General features: G+C 48.7%; 1 protein-coding gene across 8 annotated transcripts in view; it reads left to right on the top strand.

Annotated features, from left to right (window-relative positions):
• Positions 1 to 13,364, top strand: part of EVA1C (eva-1 homolog C) — a 92,776-nt gene that overhangs the window by 43,709 nt on the left and 35,703 nt on the right. For 4 of the 8 annotated variants that reach the window (XM_067035004.1, XM_067035005.1, XM_067034999.1 and 1 more), the window contains exons 4-5: positions 1,564 to 1,713; positions 8,054 to 8,206. The exons of 2 other annotated variants lie outside the window; for them this stretch is intronic. In XM_067035004.1, coding sequence (XP_066891105.1) covers positions 1,564 to 1,713; positions 8,054 to 8,206 — 303 coding nt within the window. The remainder of the gene's footprint in view (positions 1 to 1,563; positions 1,714 to 8,053; positions 8,207 to 13,364) is intronic. 2 more of the 8 variants (XM_059065671.2, XM_067035001.1) reach the window with 1 other exon arrangement.

Raw genomic sequence — 13,364 nt, forward strand, 5'->3', positions numbered from 1 at the left:
GCAGTGTTCCAGCAACAACATGTAGCCAAACATCAGGGATAATAATTTGTAAAATTCTGTACTGCCACAACAATGCAACCGTTCTCATTGTTTTGCATCTTGTTCTGTGTTGGTTTCTGCCTCTGGAGCCCAGCATCTCCCAAGACACTGGTGGCCTGGGTTCCTGTGGTGGGTGAGGCATCAGCCATACGCAGACGTGTGCCGGTCTCAGGCACACGTCTTCAGAGAAAGCCCTGGATGCTTTGGCAAATATCCAGGCTTCTGTCTCAAATCCTTTCCTTGCTGGGACCCAGATACCTTAGAACGGCCCTATGGCTCAGCGCCCCTACTCTGCATCCAAACACACACTCAAACTTACTCACACGTGCACCCATGCACACGCTATCACACACAGTGCACACACTACCACACACTCGCAATGCACACGCTATCACACACTCAGTGCACACGCTATCACACACAGTGCACGCGCTATCACACACTCGCAGTGCATGCGCTATCACACACTCACAGTGCACATGCTATCACACACTCACAGTGCACACGCTATCACACTCACAATGCACACGCTATCACACACTCACAATGCACACGCTATCACACACTCACAATGCACACGCTATCACACACTCAGTGCACACACTATCACACACAATGCACACACTATCACAGTGCACACGCTATCACACACTCACAATGCACACGCTATCACACACTAACAGAGCACACGCTATCACACACAGTGCACACGCTATCACACTCGCTATCACACACAGTGCACACGCTACCACACACAGTGCACACGCTATCACATGCGATGCACACACCTAGACTCACACGTATACACTATCACACCCATACACACTATTATACACATATGCACTGTCACACATGTAGTCATACACACACTCACTCACAAGTACACACAATCACAAGCTCTCACAAGCAGGCCCAAAGTTTGCAGAACAGCCTGAACTCCCCTGCTCCCCACCCAGGAATTCTCCCCAACTCCTGCCCTGCCCCCCGCAGACTCAGGAAATTCACTCCTAGATCCCCGCGTTCTTAGTAGCACCCTCCCTCTGCTGAATCTCAAAAAATGACCACACCCTTGCCCACGCCCTGGCCTTGTTTGGGGCCAGGCCCTTGGCCTCACCCTTGACTGCCTTAGCTTTGCCTTCTTTTTCTCTTCTGCCCGTTTATTGTGATATTCTCTCACATTTTCTATATGGTGGAAATAGTTCATAATAAAAAGGTGGGCAGGACCAGCCTTTAGAGGAAGTGAAAAGACCCTTATGACATTGGCAGGACGCTGGATGAGCCAGTGCTGGGCCACAGCCTTGTTTCTACAGTAGGCAGTTAGGTCCGTTTGCTAATTTCATTTCCTCAAACACTTATTAAGCACCTGCTGTGCACACGTGTGGGCCACGTTTTGGTTATGAAGAGAACGCACATCTCACAGAGGATTCCTGGATGGTGGTTCTGTCTTGGGTGATTTCCAATGTCCCTTCATAAAGCGAGCATTTATTGAGGTCTTCACATAGCCAGTTGCTTCTCATCCTTTAGATTCTAGGCCAAAGAGCTCCTTTCTCCAGAAGGACCTTCTCTGTCCAAAACAATACCCAAAGAAGACCCCTGCGCCCTTGGTACTGTGCAAGAAGCTCACGGGAGGAATTGACCTCGGCAGGAACTCAGGGGAGGCTTTCCCGGCAGATGGTAACAACCTCTGGGGTGGAGTCAGGGCCCAGAGAGCTGACTCCTTACAGAGGCCTGTGGCAGGGGTGGTACAGGGTGGTGCGGGGGCCGGAAGGAGCAAAAGGAGCCCTAGGTAGAGAGCTGGAGCACGGTCCGGGGCCCTGATGGCCAGGGAAGGGGGTGGGGTCTTCCTGTAGGGCAGCATTGAAGCAGGGAGGGTCCTCGGCTGGGGTGGCAGAGGCCCCTCTGGCTGCCCTGAGTGTAACAGATTTGAGGGGCAGAGCCCTTGCATCTTCGTCCGTTTGAATTGCTACAACAAAATGCCGTAAATTAAGTGGCTTATAATCAACAGAAATTCATTTCTCTCAATTCTGGAGGCTGGGAAGGCCAGGATCAAGGTGCAGATTTGGTACCTGCTGAGAGCCTGCTTTCTCATAGGCGGCTGTCCTTTTTGCTCTAACCACGCGGTGGAGGGGCGAGGAATCTCTCTGGGGTCTCGTGTACCAGAGCACGGATCCCATTCATGGGGGCTTCGCACTCGTGACCTCGTCACCTCCCCAAAGCCCCGCCTCCTGATACCATCACATGGGTATTAGGATTTCAGCATATGAATTGTACGAGGACACAAACACTCAGACCAGAGCCCCTGGGCTTCGCTGGTGGCGCAGTGGTTAAGAATCCGCCTGCCAATGCAGGGGACATGGGTTCGCACCCTGGTCCGGGAAGATCCCACATGCCGCGGAGCAACCAAGCCCATGCACCACAACATTAACATAACTAGAATTTATAACTGAAGCCTGCGCTCTAGAGCCCGCGAGCCACAACTACTGAGCCCGTGAGCCACAACTACTGTGCCCATGAACCTAGAACCCACCGCAATGAGAAGCCCGTGCACCACAACAAAGAGTAGCCCCCGCTCACCACAACTAGAGAAAGCCTGAGCACAGCAACGAAGACCCAACGCAGCCAAAAATAAAGAAAGAAATAAATCAAAGAAACCAGAGCCCCACGTATGACCTGGACATTGGTGACCTGAAGCACTGCCGTTTAGGTGGCAGCACCTATTGCTGCTATGAAGTAGGGGTGGAAGTGAGGTCCCTGCACCCTCCTGCCTCTTTTTCTGCAACCCTGTCACCTCCTGAGGCTCTTCTCCTCGGCCCCAGTTCCAGCCCCTGCATAACACTCTAATGGTCCAAGGGCCCCACGGCTGCACCCAGGTACACATGGAGCCAGCTGTTACCGTGAGAGCCAGTTATACCCATCTCTTCCCAGCTGTGCTTCTATGCAGTGAAATCTGCCCTGATGGAAGTACTTACACCAGGGAAATCGGCCAAGGCTACAAATCAGGGCTTACTTGTATGTGTGGTTTTTGGAGAGTATTTTACCAGCAATCCTCACTAGAATATTCTTTGCCCTGATCGTGTGCCATGCTTCCCTTCCTCCCTAAATATCATCCCTTCAGAGAATTTTGGTTTCGGTGAGTCTTTGAATTTAGGGTTCATGTTGCTGTCTGCTGTGGGGCTGCTGTGTGACCTCGGGCAGTGGAGGGAAACTTTCTGAGGCTCCGTAACTCAATGATAAAATGCAGATAAAGCACCCTCTACCCAGGGCTGTTGTAAAGACTAAAATTACAGTGCTGTGTGTAAAATGCTTAGCACAGCACCTGTCATGGAGTTGAGCTCAGCGATTGGTAGCTATTGTTCCAAGAGGCAGATTAAAGTAATTCTTGCTAAAGATGTGAACGACTGAAAGGCAGTGATATACCAACGGCTGGGGGTGCAGGGAGGTGCGGTCTGCCCTGAGTGCAGGCAATAGCAGGGTGCACTGTCTGCTGAGAATATAAAAACACAATAAAACAGACCAAGTATCTGTCTGCATGTTAACATTGCCACGCACTGGCAGTCATAAGTAATGTCAGTAATAACACGTTCCCATCGTGCCCACCTTTGAAAGGCCGCTGCTGATATGCAGATGTGTCTATGCGTTGTTTTTTGTTTGTTCGTTTGTTTTTATAAATTTATTTATTTATTTACTTTTGGCTGCTTTGGGTCTTCGTTCCTGTGCACGAAGGTTTTCTCTAGTTGCGGCGAGCGGGGGCTACTCTTGTTGCGGTGCACGGACTCCTCGTTGCGGTGGCTTCTCTCGTTGCGGAGCACGGGCTCTAGAGCACAGGCTCAGTAGTTGTGGCACACGGGCTTAATTGTACCGCGGCATGTGGGATCTTCCCAGATCAGGGCTCGAACCTGCGTCCCCTGCATTGGCAGGCGGATTCTTTTTTTTTTTTTTTTTTTTGCGGTGCCCCCCGGGCCTCTCACTGCTGTGGCCTCTCCCGTTGTGGCAGAGCACAGGCTCCGGACGCGCAGGCTCAGCGGCCATGGCTCACGGGCCCGGCCGCTCTGCGGCATGTGGGATCTTCCCGGACCGGGGCACGAACCCGCGTCCCCTGCATCGGCAGGCGGACTCTCAACCACTGCGCCACCAGGGAAGCCTGGCCAGCGGATTCTTAACCACTGCGTTACCTGGGAAGTCCATATGCATTGTTAAAGAGGAATGCATCGCACACAAAGACCTCTAATTAGGAGAGAGAATTTGTTGCTGTTGTCCTTTAAGCAGAGTCGTGGTTCTACCTCTACCCAGACTCCTGGGTGAACCATCAAACCCACAGACATGTTGGCAACCCGTTTCTGGAAGGCTGCCCACACTCTAACCCAACTCTAACAGAAATTCTAGTTCTTTAAGAAAAGCAGCAATTATGTTAATGGTCCCATTGTTATTAGAACCCAGAAATGTCACTCTTAGGTGACAGTGAATTAGTACCTTCCCAAGGAACCAAAGGACTCAACATCATACAGCGGTAACTTCCAAGCACATAATGTGACACTCCCAGGCCCCTCCATTCCAGGAGATGATTTGCCCATATTCTGGGGACAGAAATCACTGGAGGCCTTACATGGGAGTGTCATGTTACTCTGCGTGAGTTTGGCTGGTACCGAGGCTGGAACCTTTCATGAACGTGTCTTAATAAATCAGAGAGATGGGGGCTACTAAATGCATTTCATGACATGCCTTAAAAAAGCTCATCTAATTTTTAAAAATTCTGATTAAAAAAAGAAAGAAACCATGCCTGTTGAAAAGTGTCCGGATTACAGACATAAGCCTTGCTTTCCGTCCTGTTTTCTCCCTTCTCCTTTTTGGCAAGCTCTGCCAATGGAAGGCAGATTCTTAGCATTTTTGGTATTATTCTCTTTTGGTGTGTCTGCTAGGCCCTCTGTTCTCCATCAAAGGCCGCTGCTCGTGCTGGACCTTTGAAGTCAGGCAATATTTCGGTGTTGGTGGGATTTAGTGTTACTCATCAAAAGCACTGAAGAACTCATACCAGTGCGGATATGACTCACCGAAATCAAACCCTCCAATGTCAAGGTCAGACACAGTGTTCTTTTTATTTAGAAAAAGAAAACAAAACTTTTCTTGGCTCTAAGTTTAAACTGTTGTATTAAGATTCCAGTGAGTGGGTAAAGGGCCTCCTAAACATTTGCCTTGTCATCACCTGACTTTTCCCTCCTCTGATGGGTCCTCAAGTATGTTCACGTACTAAAGAGGGTGATGATTCTGGGAGCATCTGTAACCTGGTTTCTGCTCTGCACCTTTCATTCATGAATCTTCCCATCATCATGTTTTAAAGAACCATTGCTCAAGTGTTCCAGCACCAGAGCTGATGGTAATCTTGAGATCCTAACATTTTTCCTTCAAGCACTTCAAAAGTTTGGCCTCACTGCTACTTCTCTGTTTTCAGGAGAAAGGCATGGGAATTCACAAGTTACCGAAAGGTGGCATTTCTATTAGGAAATTATTTTCTTTCATGTTTTAAGTTTAGGACTTAAGCATCAGCAGTTCCAGGATGTGAAGGTCACACCGGCCACCGTTGCCCTGACGTTTACTGCTCACGTCTTCTTCTTCTTCAGGGAATTTCAGATTGGTTTGATCACAACCCCGAGTGAGAAAAACATTTTACATTTTGGCCCTACATAACACACACTCAACTGAAAAAAATCTTTTATTTTATTTATTTATTTAGGTTTTTTTTTTTTGCGGTACGCGGGCCTCTCACCGTTGTGGCCTCTCCCGTTGCGGAGCACAGGCTCCGGACGCGCAGGCTCAGCGGCCACGGCTCACGGGCCCAGCCGCTCCGCGGCATGTGGGATCTTCCCGGACCGGGGCACGAACCCGCGTCCCCTACATCGGCAGGCGGATTCTCAACCACTGCGCCACCAGGGAAGCCCCTGAAAAAAATCTTTTATAAACTAGTGTTTATCCTTACTTTGCGTGATGCACTTTGATGTTTTCTGAACTATTCTTTATTTTTTTACATTTCTAATCACAACTCAGCAAATTAATTTCATGACCTATTAATGGACCTCAAATGACAATTGGAAAACTCTGGTTTCAGGGGATCAGGCTGCACCTCTAATCCGGGAAAGAAAAGTGGAACAAAAACATGAATGGGAGAGAGAAGTGAAAGACAGCTTGACTGTGAGGGTGATGGAGAGTGTGGGCTAGTTTTCCTTCCTCTTTATCCCCATCCTAGGCAGCCCATGACACCCTGAGCAGCTCCTGGAATTTAGCTCTTGTTTGCTGTTGACACCAATGCTTGTCTGGCTGAAAGATGTGCCTCAAAGGAGACAAAACTCGGACTGGGGTGATAAGAGTGGGGCTAGCATTTTTTCATGATTTTTCTTATACAAACATTTGGGTGAGGGAGGGAGAGAACCACACATGCAAAGAAATAACCACGGTCCCCTTTATGTTTTGCTTTGCTTTTATCTTACAAGGTGTAAAATAAGTGGGAGGCTAGGAAAAGACATTTATAACTTGTAAGAGACAAAAGTTCAAAAGTTAGCATCCGGAATCTATGAATCACTCCTACAAGTGATTTCTAAAAATCTGAAACACAACATGAAAAGGATGTAAAGAGGTGGCTCGCAGAAGGGCTGTTTTGAGTAGTAAATTCACTGATACATTTAAAGATCCTAGAACAAGGCCTAAGTTCAGAGAAGGTGCTCAGTAAACATCAGCTATTGTTATTTTTTAAGTATCTTTGTTGAGGTGTAATTTACATAGCAAAACGTTCACCCATTTTAACCGTACAATTCAATGATTTTTCGTAAATGTACTGAGTTGTGAAGCCGCAACAGTCCAGCAGTAGAACATTTCCATCATCTGAAAATATTTCCTTGTGTCCATTTGCCATTGTCACTTCATGTCCCCAACTCTCAGCCTCAGAAGACCACTAGCCTTCATTCTGTCTCTAGAGGTTTATCTTCTCCGGATAGCTCACAGAAACAGAATCATACGTTAGGTGGTCTTATTGTGTTTGCAGTGTTAACTATTATTACTTTAAAAAAAATCAAATCATTATTAAACATTTTAGTCAATTGAATGGTTTTGGGGGACACTCTTTTAAAAAACAACAATGAACTATATTTTCTCCAGGGCGCATTTATTATGTGAACTCTGTATGACGTTGCAAAGGGAAATTTCACTGTGGTACACGGAATAAACAAATAAACTTTTCCTAAATTCTTTGGGAGCAAATTATAAGCTGGAATCGTCCTCTCCTAGGACCCATGGCAGCCCAAGGGCTCGTTGTTCCTGGATCAGCAGACTTGGGGCCAATTCTTCATACCTTTTCAAAGAGGAATTCTTTTTTTTTAAATATTCTTTTGCATTATGGTTTATTACATGATATTGAATGTAGTTCCCTGTGCTATACAGTAGGACCTTGTTGTTTCAAAGAGCGGTCCTTCACAGACACTGTGCCTTGTTCTTTTTCCTTTCCTAGACAAGGAAATAATTTACTTTCCTATCACTTCTCTTTCTCTTTGCAAAAACACAAACGGAATACTAGAACGTTATGAAGTTGGGTGGTGAGGTTTAGCGGGACCCTCTCTCCTGAACTTAATCTTCCGTCAGGTAATTCCTGGTCATTACCTGTGTGAGTCCCAGTATGGCATTTGAGAAAAGGCTCCCTTCGATTAAGGAATGTGGGACCTCAGGTGGGGACAGAGAGGAACTCCCTTTATGGCCTGTCCCAGGACCTGGTACAGGGAGCCCTGCTGTCTTCTCCCTGGCATCTCTCCTCCGTTTGGTCCTCAGTGTAATTGCTGGGTCTTTGCACTTGTTGACCCTCTTCCTGCAGAGGAATTTGCAGGGTCAGAGAGCCCATGGCAGGCAGGGCCGTCCCAGCTCTCCCCTTCCTGGGGTGCAGCCCCACGGGGGGTGGGACCTGGCCGGGACGCGGGCAGTGCTCACTGATTCCTTCTGAGGAAGCCGATGGTGCCACCGATTTTTGTTTCTGCTTCAGATGAATTAAAAAACAAAACAGTGTGTGAAGACCACGAGCTGAAACTGCACTGCCACGAATCCAAGTTTCTCAACATCTACTCGGCGACCTATGGTAGGAAGACCCAGGAGAGGGACGTCTGCTCCTTGGAAGCCACGTGGCTCCCCCCCTTTGGTATGTGTCTGTATGTGGCTGTTCTCAGGGTGCCGTGGGAGGAGATTAGGGCTCCGGTCCCTAAGGAAGGAGGCCACGCGCTGGCTGCTACCTGGACTAGAGGGAAAGTCAAGGGCAGGGGAAACCGCCCCCCAGGGTCCCATCTCCCTTTGCCCCACCTTCTGGAATCCTTCTGTTGTTCAGTTAGTCTACACCGAGTATTTACTGAGCACCTGCTGTATGCAGGGCCTGTTCTAAGCATGGGGGAGTCATCAGTGACCAGCACAGAGTCTACCTGGAGCTGACCTTCCAGCAGTGGATGAGGAGGCAATGAGAAAGCAGATAATAAGGGAGCTGAGGAGTCGCACTTCAGGTGCACATGAGCATTAAAGGGACAAGCACGTGAGGCCGGGAGGGAGGGAAGGCCGGTGAGCGCGCAGAGGGTGCTGCAGGGAGGCGCAGTGTTGTGGAGTGATGGGTGTGCTGAGCAGAGACTCGGAGGGGGAGAGCCTGCAGGTCCTGGGGACGGCGTCCAGGTGGGGAGAAGAGCCCATTCTAAGGCCCTGAGGCTATGTTCAGGGTGGAGAAGAACTCAGCGAGTCATTCTTAGAAGTCCACAGTTTGGAGCTAAGATGATGGCCCCACATGCCTGAGAGCTCCGCCCTTCAAAGTCACCCTCTATCATTATTAGGGTTCTCCAGAGAAACGTAACCAAAAGGAGATAGATAGATGGATAGATAGATAGACGATAGGTAGATTGATAGATAATTGATAGATAGATGGATAGATGATAAGTAGATTGATAGATAGATAATAGATAGATAGATAGATAGATGATAGGTAGATTGATAGATAATTGATAGATGGATAGATGATAGGTAGATTGATAGATAATTGATAGATAGATAGATGATAGGTAGATTGATAAATAATTGATAGATGGATAGATAGATGATAGGTAGATTGATAGATAGATAATAGATAGATAGATAGATAGATAGATAGATAGATGATAGGTAGATTGATAGATAATTGATAGATAGATGGATAGATGATAGGTAGATTGATAGATAATTGATAGATGGATAGATGATAGGTAGATTGATAAATAATTGATAGATGGATAGATAGATGATAGGTAGATTGATAGATAGATAATAGATAGATAATTAGATAGATAGATAGATAGATAGATAGATAGATAGATAGATAGACTGATTTTAAAGAATTGGCTCACACATTTGTGGAGGTTGGCAAGTTTGAAACCTGCAGGGCAGGCTGGCATTCTGAAAACTCAGGTAAGAGTTGATGTTCAGTCTTGAGTTTGAATCTGCAGGACAGCAGGCTGGAAACCCTGGCAGGAGTTCTATGTTGCAGCCTGGAGAAAAACTCCTTTTTCAGATGACCCCAGTCTTTGCTCTTAAGACCTTTCATGGATTGGTTGAGGTCCACCCACGTTATGGAGGGTGATCTGCCTTACTCAAAGTCTGCTGATTTACTGTTAGTCATATCTTTTTTAAAAAATTGAAGTATAGTTGATTTACAATGCTTCAGGTGTACAGCAAAGTGATTCAGTTGTACATGTACATATATGTGTGTGTGTGTGTATATATTCTTTTTCAAATCATTTTCCATTATAGGTTATTACAAGATATTGAATCGTTCCCTGTGCTCTACAGCAGGTCTTTGATGTTTGTCTATTTTATATATAGCAGTGTGTATCTGTTAATCGCAAGCTCCTAATTTATCCCTCCCCCCCTTTCCCCTTTAGTAACCCTAAGTTTATTTTCTATGTCTAATGTTAGTCATATCTTAAAAAGACCTTCACAATAACATCTAGGCTGGTGTCTGACCAAACCACCGTGCACTGTAGCCTAGCCAAAATGACACGTGAAATTAACCATCACACGTCCCAATCTGCGGTGGTGAAACGGCCTCAGCTCCACCCGCCGTGTTACCAGAGAGAACAGACCAGTTGTGAAACGGCCCAAGAAGTTGCACTTTATTCATCAAACCTGAAATGAGCTCCTTAGTGTGTTAAATTGCTGCAGTTGATTCCTGGATCACGTTAAATTAAACATTAATTTTATTTTTTATTTTTTTATTTTTATTTTTTTTTTGGTGGTACGTGGGCCTCTCACTTCTGTGGCCTCTCCTGTTGCGGAGCACAGGCTCCGGACGCGCAGGCTCAGCGGCCACGGCTCACGGGCCCAGCCGCTTCGCGGCACGTGGGATCTTCCCGGACCCGGGCACGAACCCGCGTCCCCTGCATCGGCAGGCGGACTCTCAACCACTGCGCCAAAGTTTATACATAACTAATATCTTGGATCTGGAAAAAAAAAAAAAAAAAAAAAGAAGAAGGAGAACGTAAAGTGACCTAGCTACACAGGCACACTCTCAGGCAAGGCTGGAGAGAGAACCAAAAAGCAATTCACAAGGAACACGTGTCACATGCGTCTCTGAGGCCCCTCGCCCAGCGTTCGGGGAAGGAAGGCCCCTGGGTCGGGAAGGTAGAAGGTCGTCTGAAGGACAGCCGAGGCAGACAGCGGAAGCAGACCGACGTGGGCATCCGGCCGCTCTCAATTAGCTCCCGTCTTAACAGGCTTGCCTGCCACGTGGGCAGAGAGACCCTTGTGAGGGTGGTTCCTGCTGTCTGTCCGTAGTGCCCGGTGCTCCAGCGAGTGACTTGTGCGTTTGGAAACTCCATTCTCCCTCCCATATAACATCTGCCTGTGTTCACAATGTCTCCACCCGCTCCTCCCTTGTTCCTGCTGCTGCGTGAGGTCAAAGGACCATTGCCCCGTCATCGCAGGAGTCCCCCTGTCCCTAGGCATGGCCTTCTCCCCTGGGTGGCCGGAGGTACCTTCTAAAAGGCCACTCTGATCACTGCCTTCCTGAACATGCTGCAGGGGCTTCCTGTATTATCTGGTTTGCCTAGCTGGACAAGGCACCCTTGGTGATCGGACCTCTTTCAACAGAAAGGGACTCCACTTCTTAATATCCGTGTGGGACGTCCCAGGTCTTGGGCTCACTGAGTCTAGCTTAGCCATGTGTGTTTTGGGAGACAGCAATAAGTAACATCTGTCTTAGGACTGAGCAGAGATCTATCTTCTTTTGAGCAGAAGTTGGTCGGCCAGGTAGGTAGATCTGTGTGCAGGCTGAATGACTGACGCTCCGTACGTCACTGCCTTAGGTTCCTGGGAGGTTGGATGGGAGTTGGGTTTAAAGGGAAAAGTCATCAGCCAAAGAAAACGTTAGCGGACCCCGTGGTTAAAAGACAGGTTTCCGGGCTTCCCTGGTGGCGCAGCGGTTGAGAGTCCGCCTGCCGATGCAGGGGACGCGGGTTCGTGCCCCGGTCCGGGAGGATCCCACATGCCGCGGAGCGGCTGGGCCCGTGAGCCATGGCCGCTGAGCCTGCGCGTCCGGAGCCTGTGCTCCGCGACGGGAGAGGCCACAGCGGTGAGAGGCCCGCGTACCGCAAAAAATTAAAAATAAATAAATAAATAATAAAATAAAAGACAGGTTTCCATAGAGAGTTCAAGGAATCCTCAGGTCAGCCGTGAATAAGCCTTGTTGACCCAGGAAAGGTCTGTGAATGGGAGACTGTGCCCCTTGCTTGGCTGTTCAGTTTTAAAATCCTGAGCCCTGGCCAAGCCACATGGCAAAGACCACCTGCTCATCGCTCTCCCCCCTCCCTCCCCCCCCTCAGTTGCGAGCTTCTGCCCGTGGCCCCCTGAGTACCCGTGAGGCTGGGTATCAAGCTCTTCACTGCATTCATGGACCACCACCCAAATGCCAGAGATCCTCTGGCCCTGGGCTCTGCAGTGCGAAGGGGTCCCAGGGAACGTGAAAGGGTCCTCGAGGGTCCCCTTTCATCTCACCATCTCGTGTGCCCTTCCCCTCACTGTCTCGGGTCCCTGTTCATCTTGTCCCCCAGCCTTACGTGGAGGCCGCCGGTTTCACCTTTCGGGTTAGCACTTAAGGGCAGAACCGTGCATGTGTGCAGAAACAGGAACCCCTGGCTGCCTGTGCTGATGAATTTTCTTGATCTAACTGAATGCTAAGAAATACGCCACTCCTAGGCCCAGGTAAACTGTACGTAAGGGTTTTAAACTGAATTTGGCGTGTTCGCCCCCACAAAAATCATCAGTTTTCCCTCTGGTATAAACACTAGTATCTCCCACTTTAAAAAGCACCCTCTTTTTTTTTAATATAAATTTATTTATTTATTTTTGGCTGTGTTGGGTCTTTGTTTCTGTGCGCAGGCTTTTTCTAGTTGTGGGGAGCGGGGTCTTCTCTTCATCGCGGTGCGCGGGCTTCTCATTGTCGTGGAGCACAGGCTCTAGACGCGCAGGCTCAGTAGTTGTGGCGCACGGGCTTAGTTGCTCCGCGGCATGTGGGATCCTCCCAGACCAGGGCTCGAACCCGTGTCCCCTGCATTGTCAGGCAGATTCTTAACCACTGTGCCACCAGGGAAGCCCAAAAGCACCCTCTTTTGACCCCATGTCTCCCATCCACTGCGTCTGCAAGTCCTGTGGGCTGTCCCCATACCCAGTATCCAGACTGTTTGCTCCCAGCCTACTCAGGGCTTCTCTCACCTGGACCATCTGGGCTGCCTCTTGACTGGTCTCCAGCCTCGCCTCTCGATTCCATACCGTCCCTTAGCCCCTTCTGCACTTAGCAGTCAGAGGGATTTTATTTAAATCAAATCAGATCACATCCCCCCACCCCACTTAAAGCCCTTCACTCTGTCTGCTATAGAATAAACCCAGTCTCCCAGCTGTGGTCCGCCTCTCTCTCTCCTTCCTTCACTACCTCTGGAGCACTCCACACTCATTCATACCCCAGGGCCTTTGCACAAGCGCTTCCTTTGGCCTGGAATCTCACCCCACATCTTTGCATGGCCAGCTCCGTCTCGTCATTCAGGGATCAACTCAGACGTCATTTCAGAGAGGTTTTCCGAGGCAGCCTGCCAGCACGGCACCTTGTCCCTGCCATCCCATTCGAGCTGTCCCCATTTGACTGTCTTCATAACGTGGAAATAGTCACTCATGTGCATATGGTCTCTCTCCCCTGGAGAAGGCCAGCACAGCAGAGGAGATGTGTCTCTTTTTTCCTGAGGAATTCCCAGCAAGCAGAGCAGAGCCTGGCACAGAGCAGGTGCCCGTGTGAATCTCGA

This window comes from Kogia breviceps, chromosome 5 (assembly GCF_026419965.1).
Source record: "Kogia breviceps isolate mKogBre1 chromosome 5, mKogBre1 haplotype 1, whole genome shotgun sequence".
NCBI classification, from domain to species: domain Eukaryota; kingdom Metazoa; phylum Chordata; class Mammalia; order Artiodactyla; family Physeteridae; genus Kogia; species Kogia breviceps.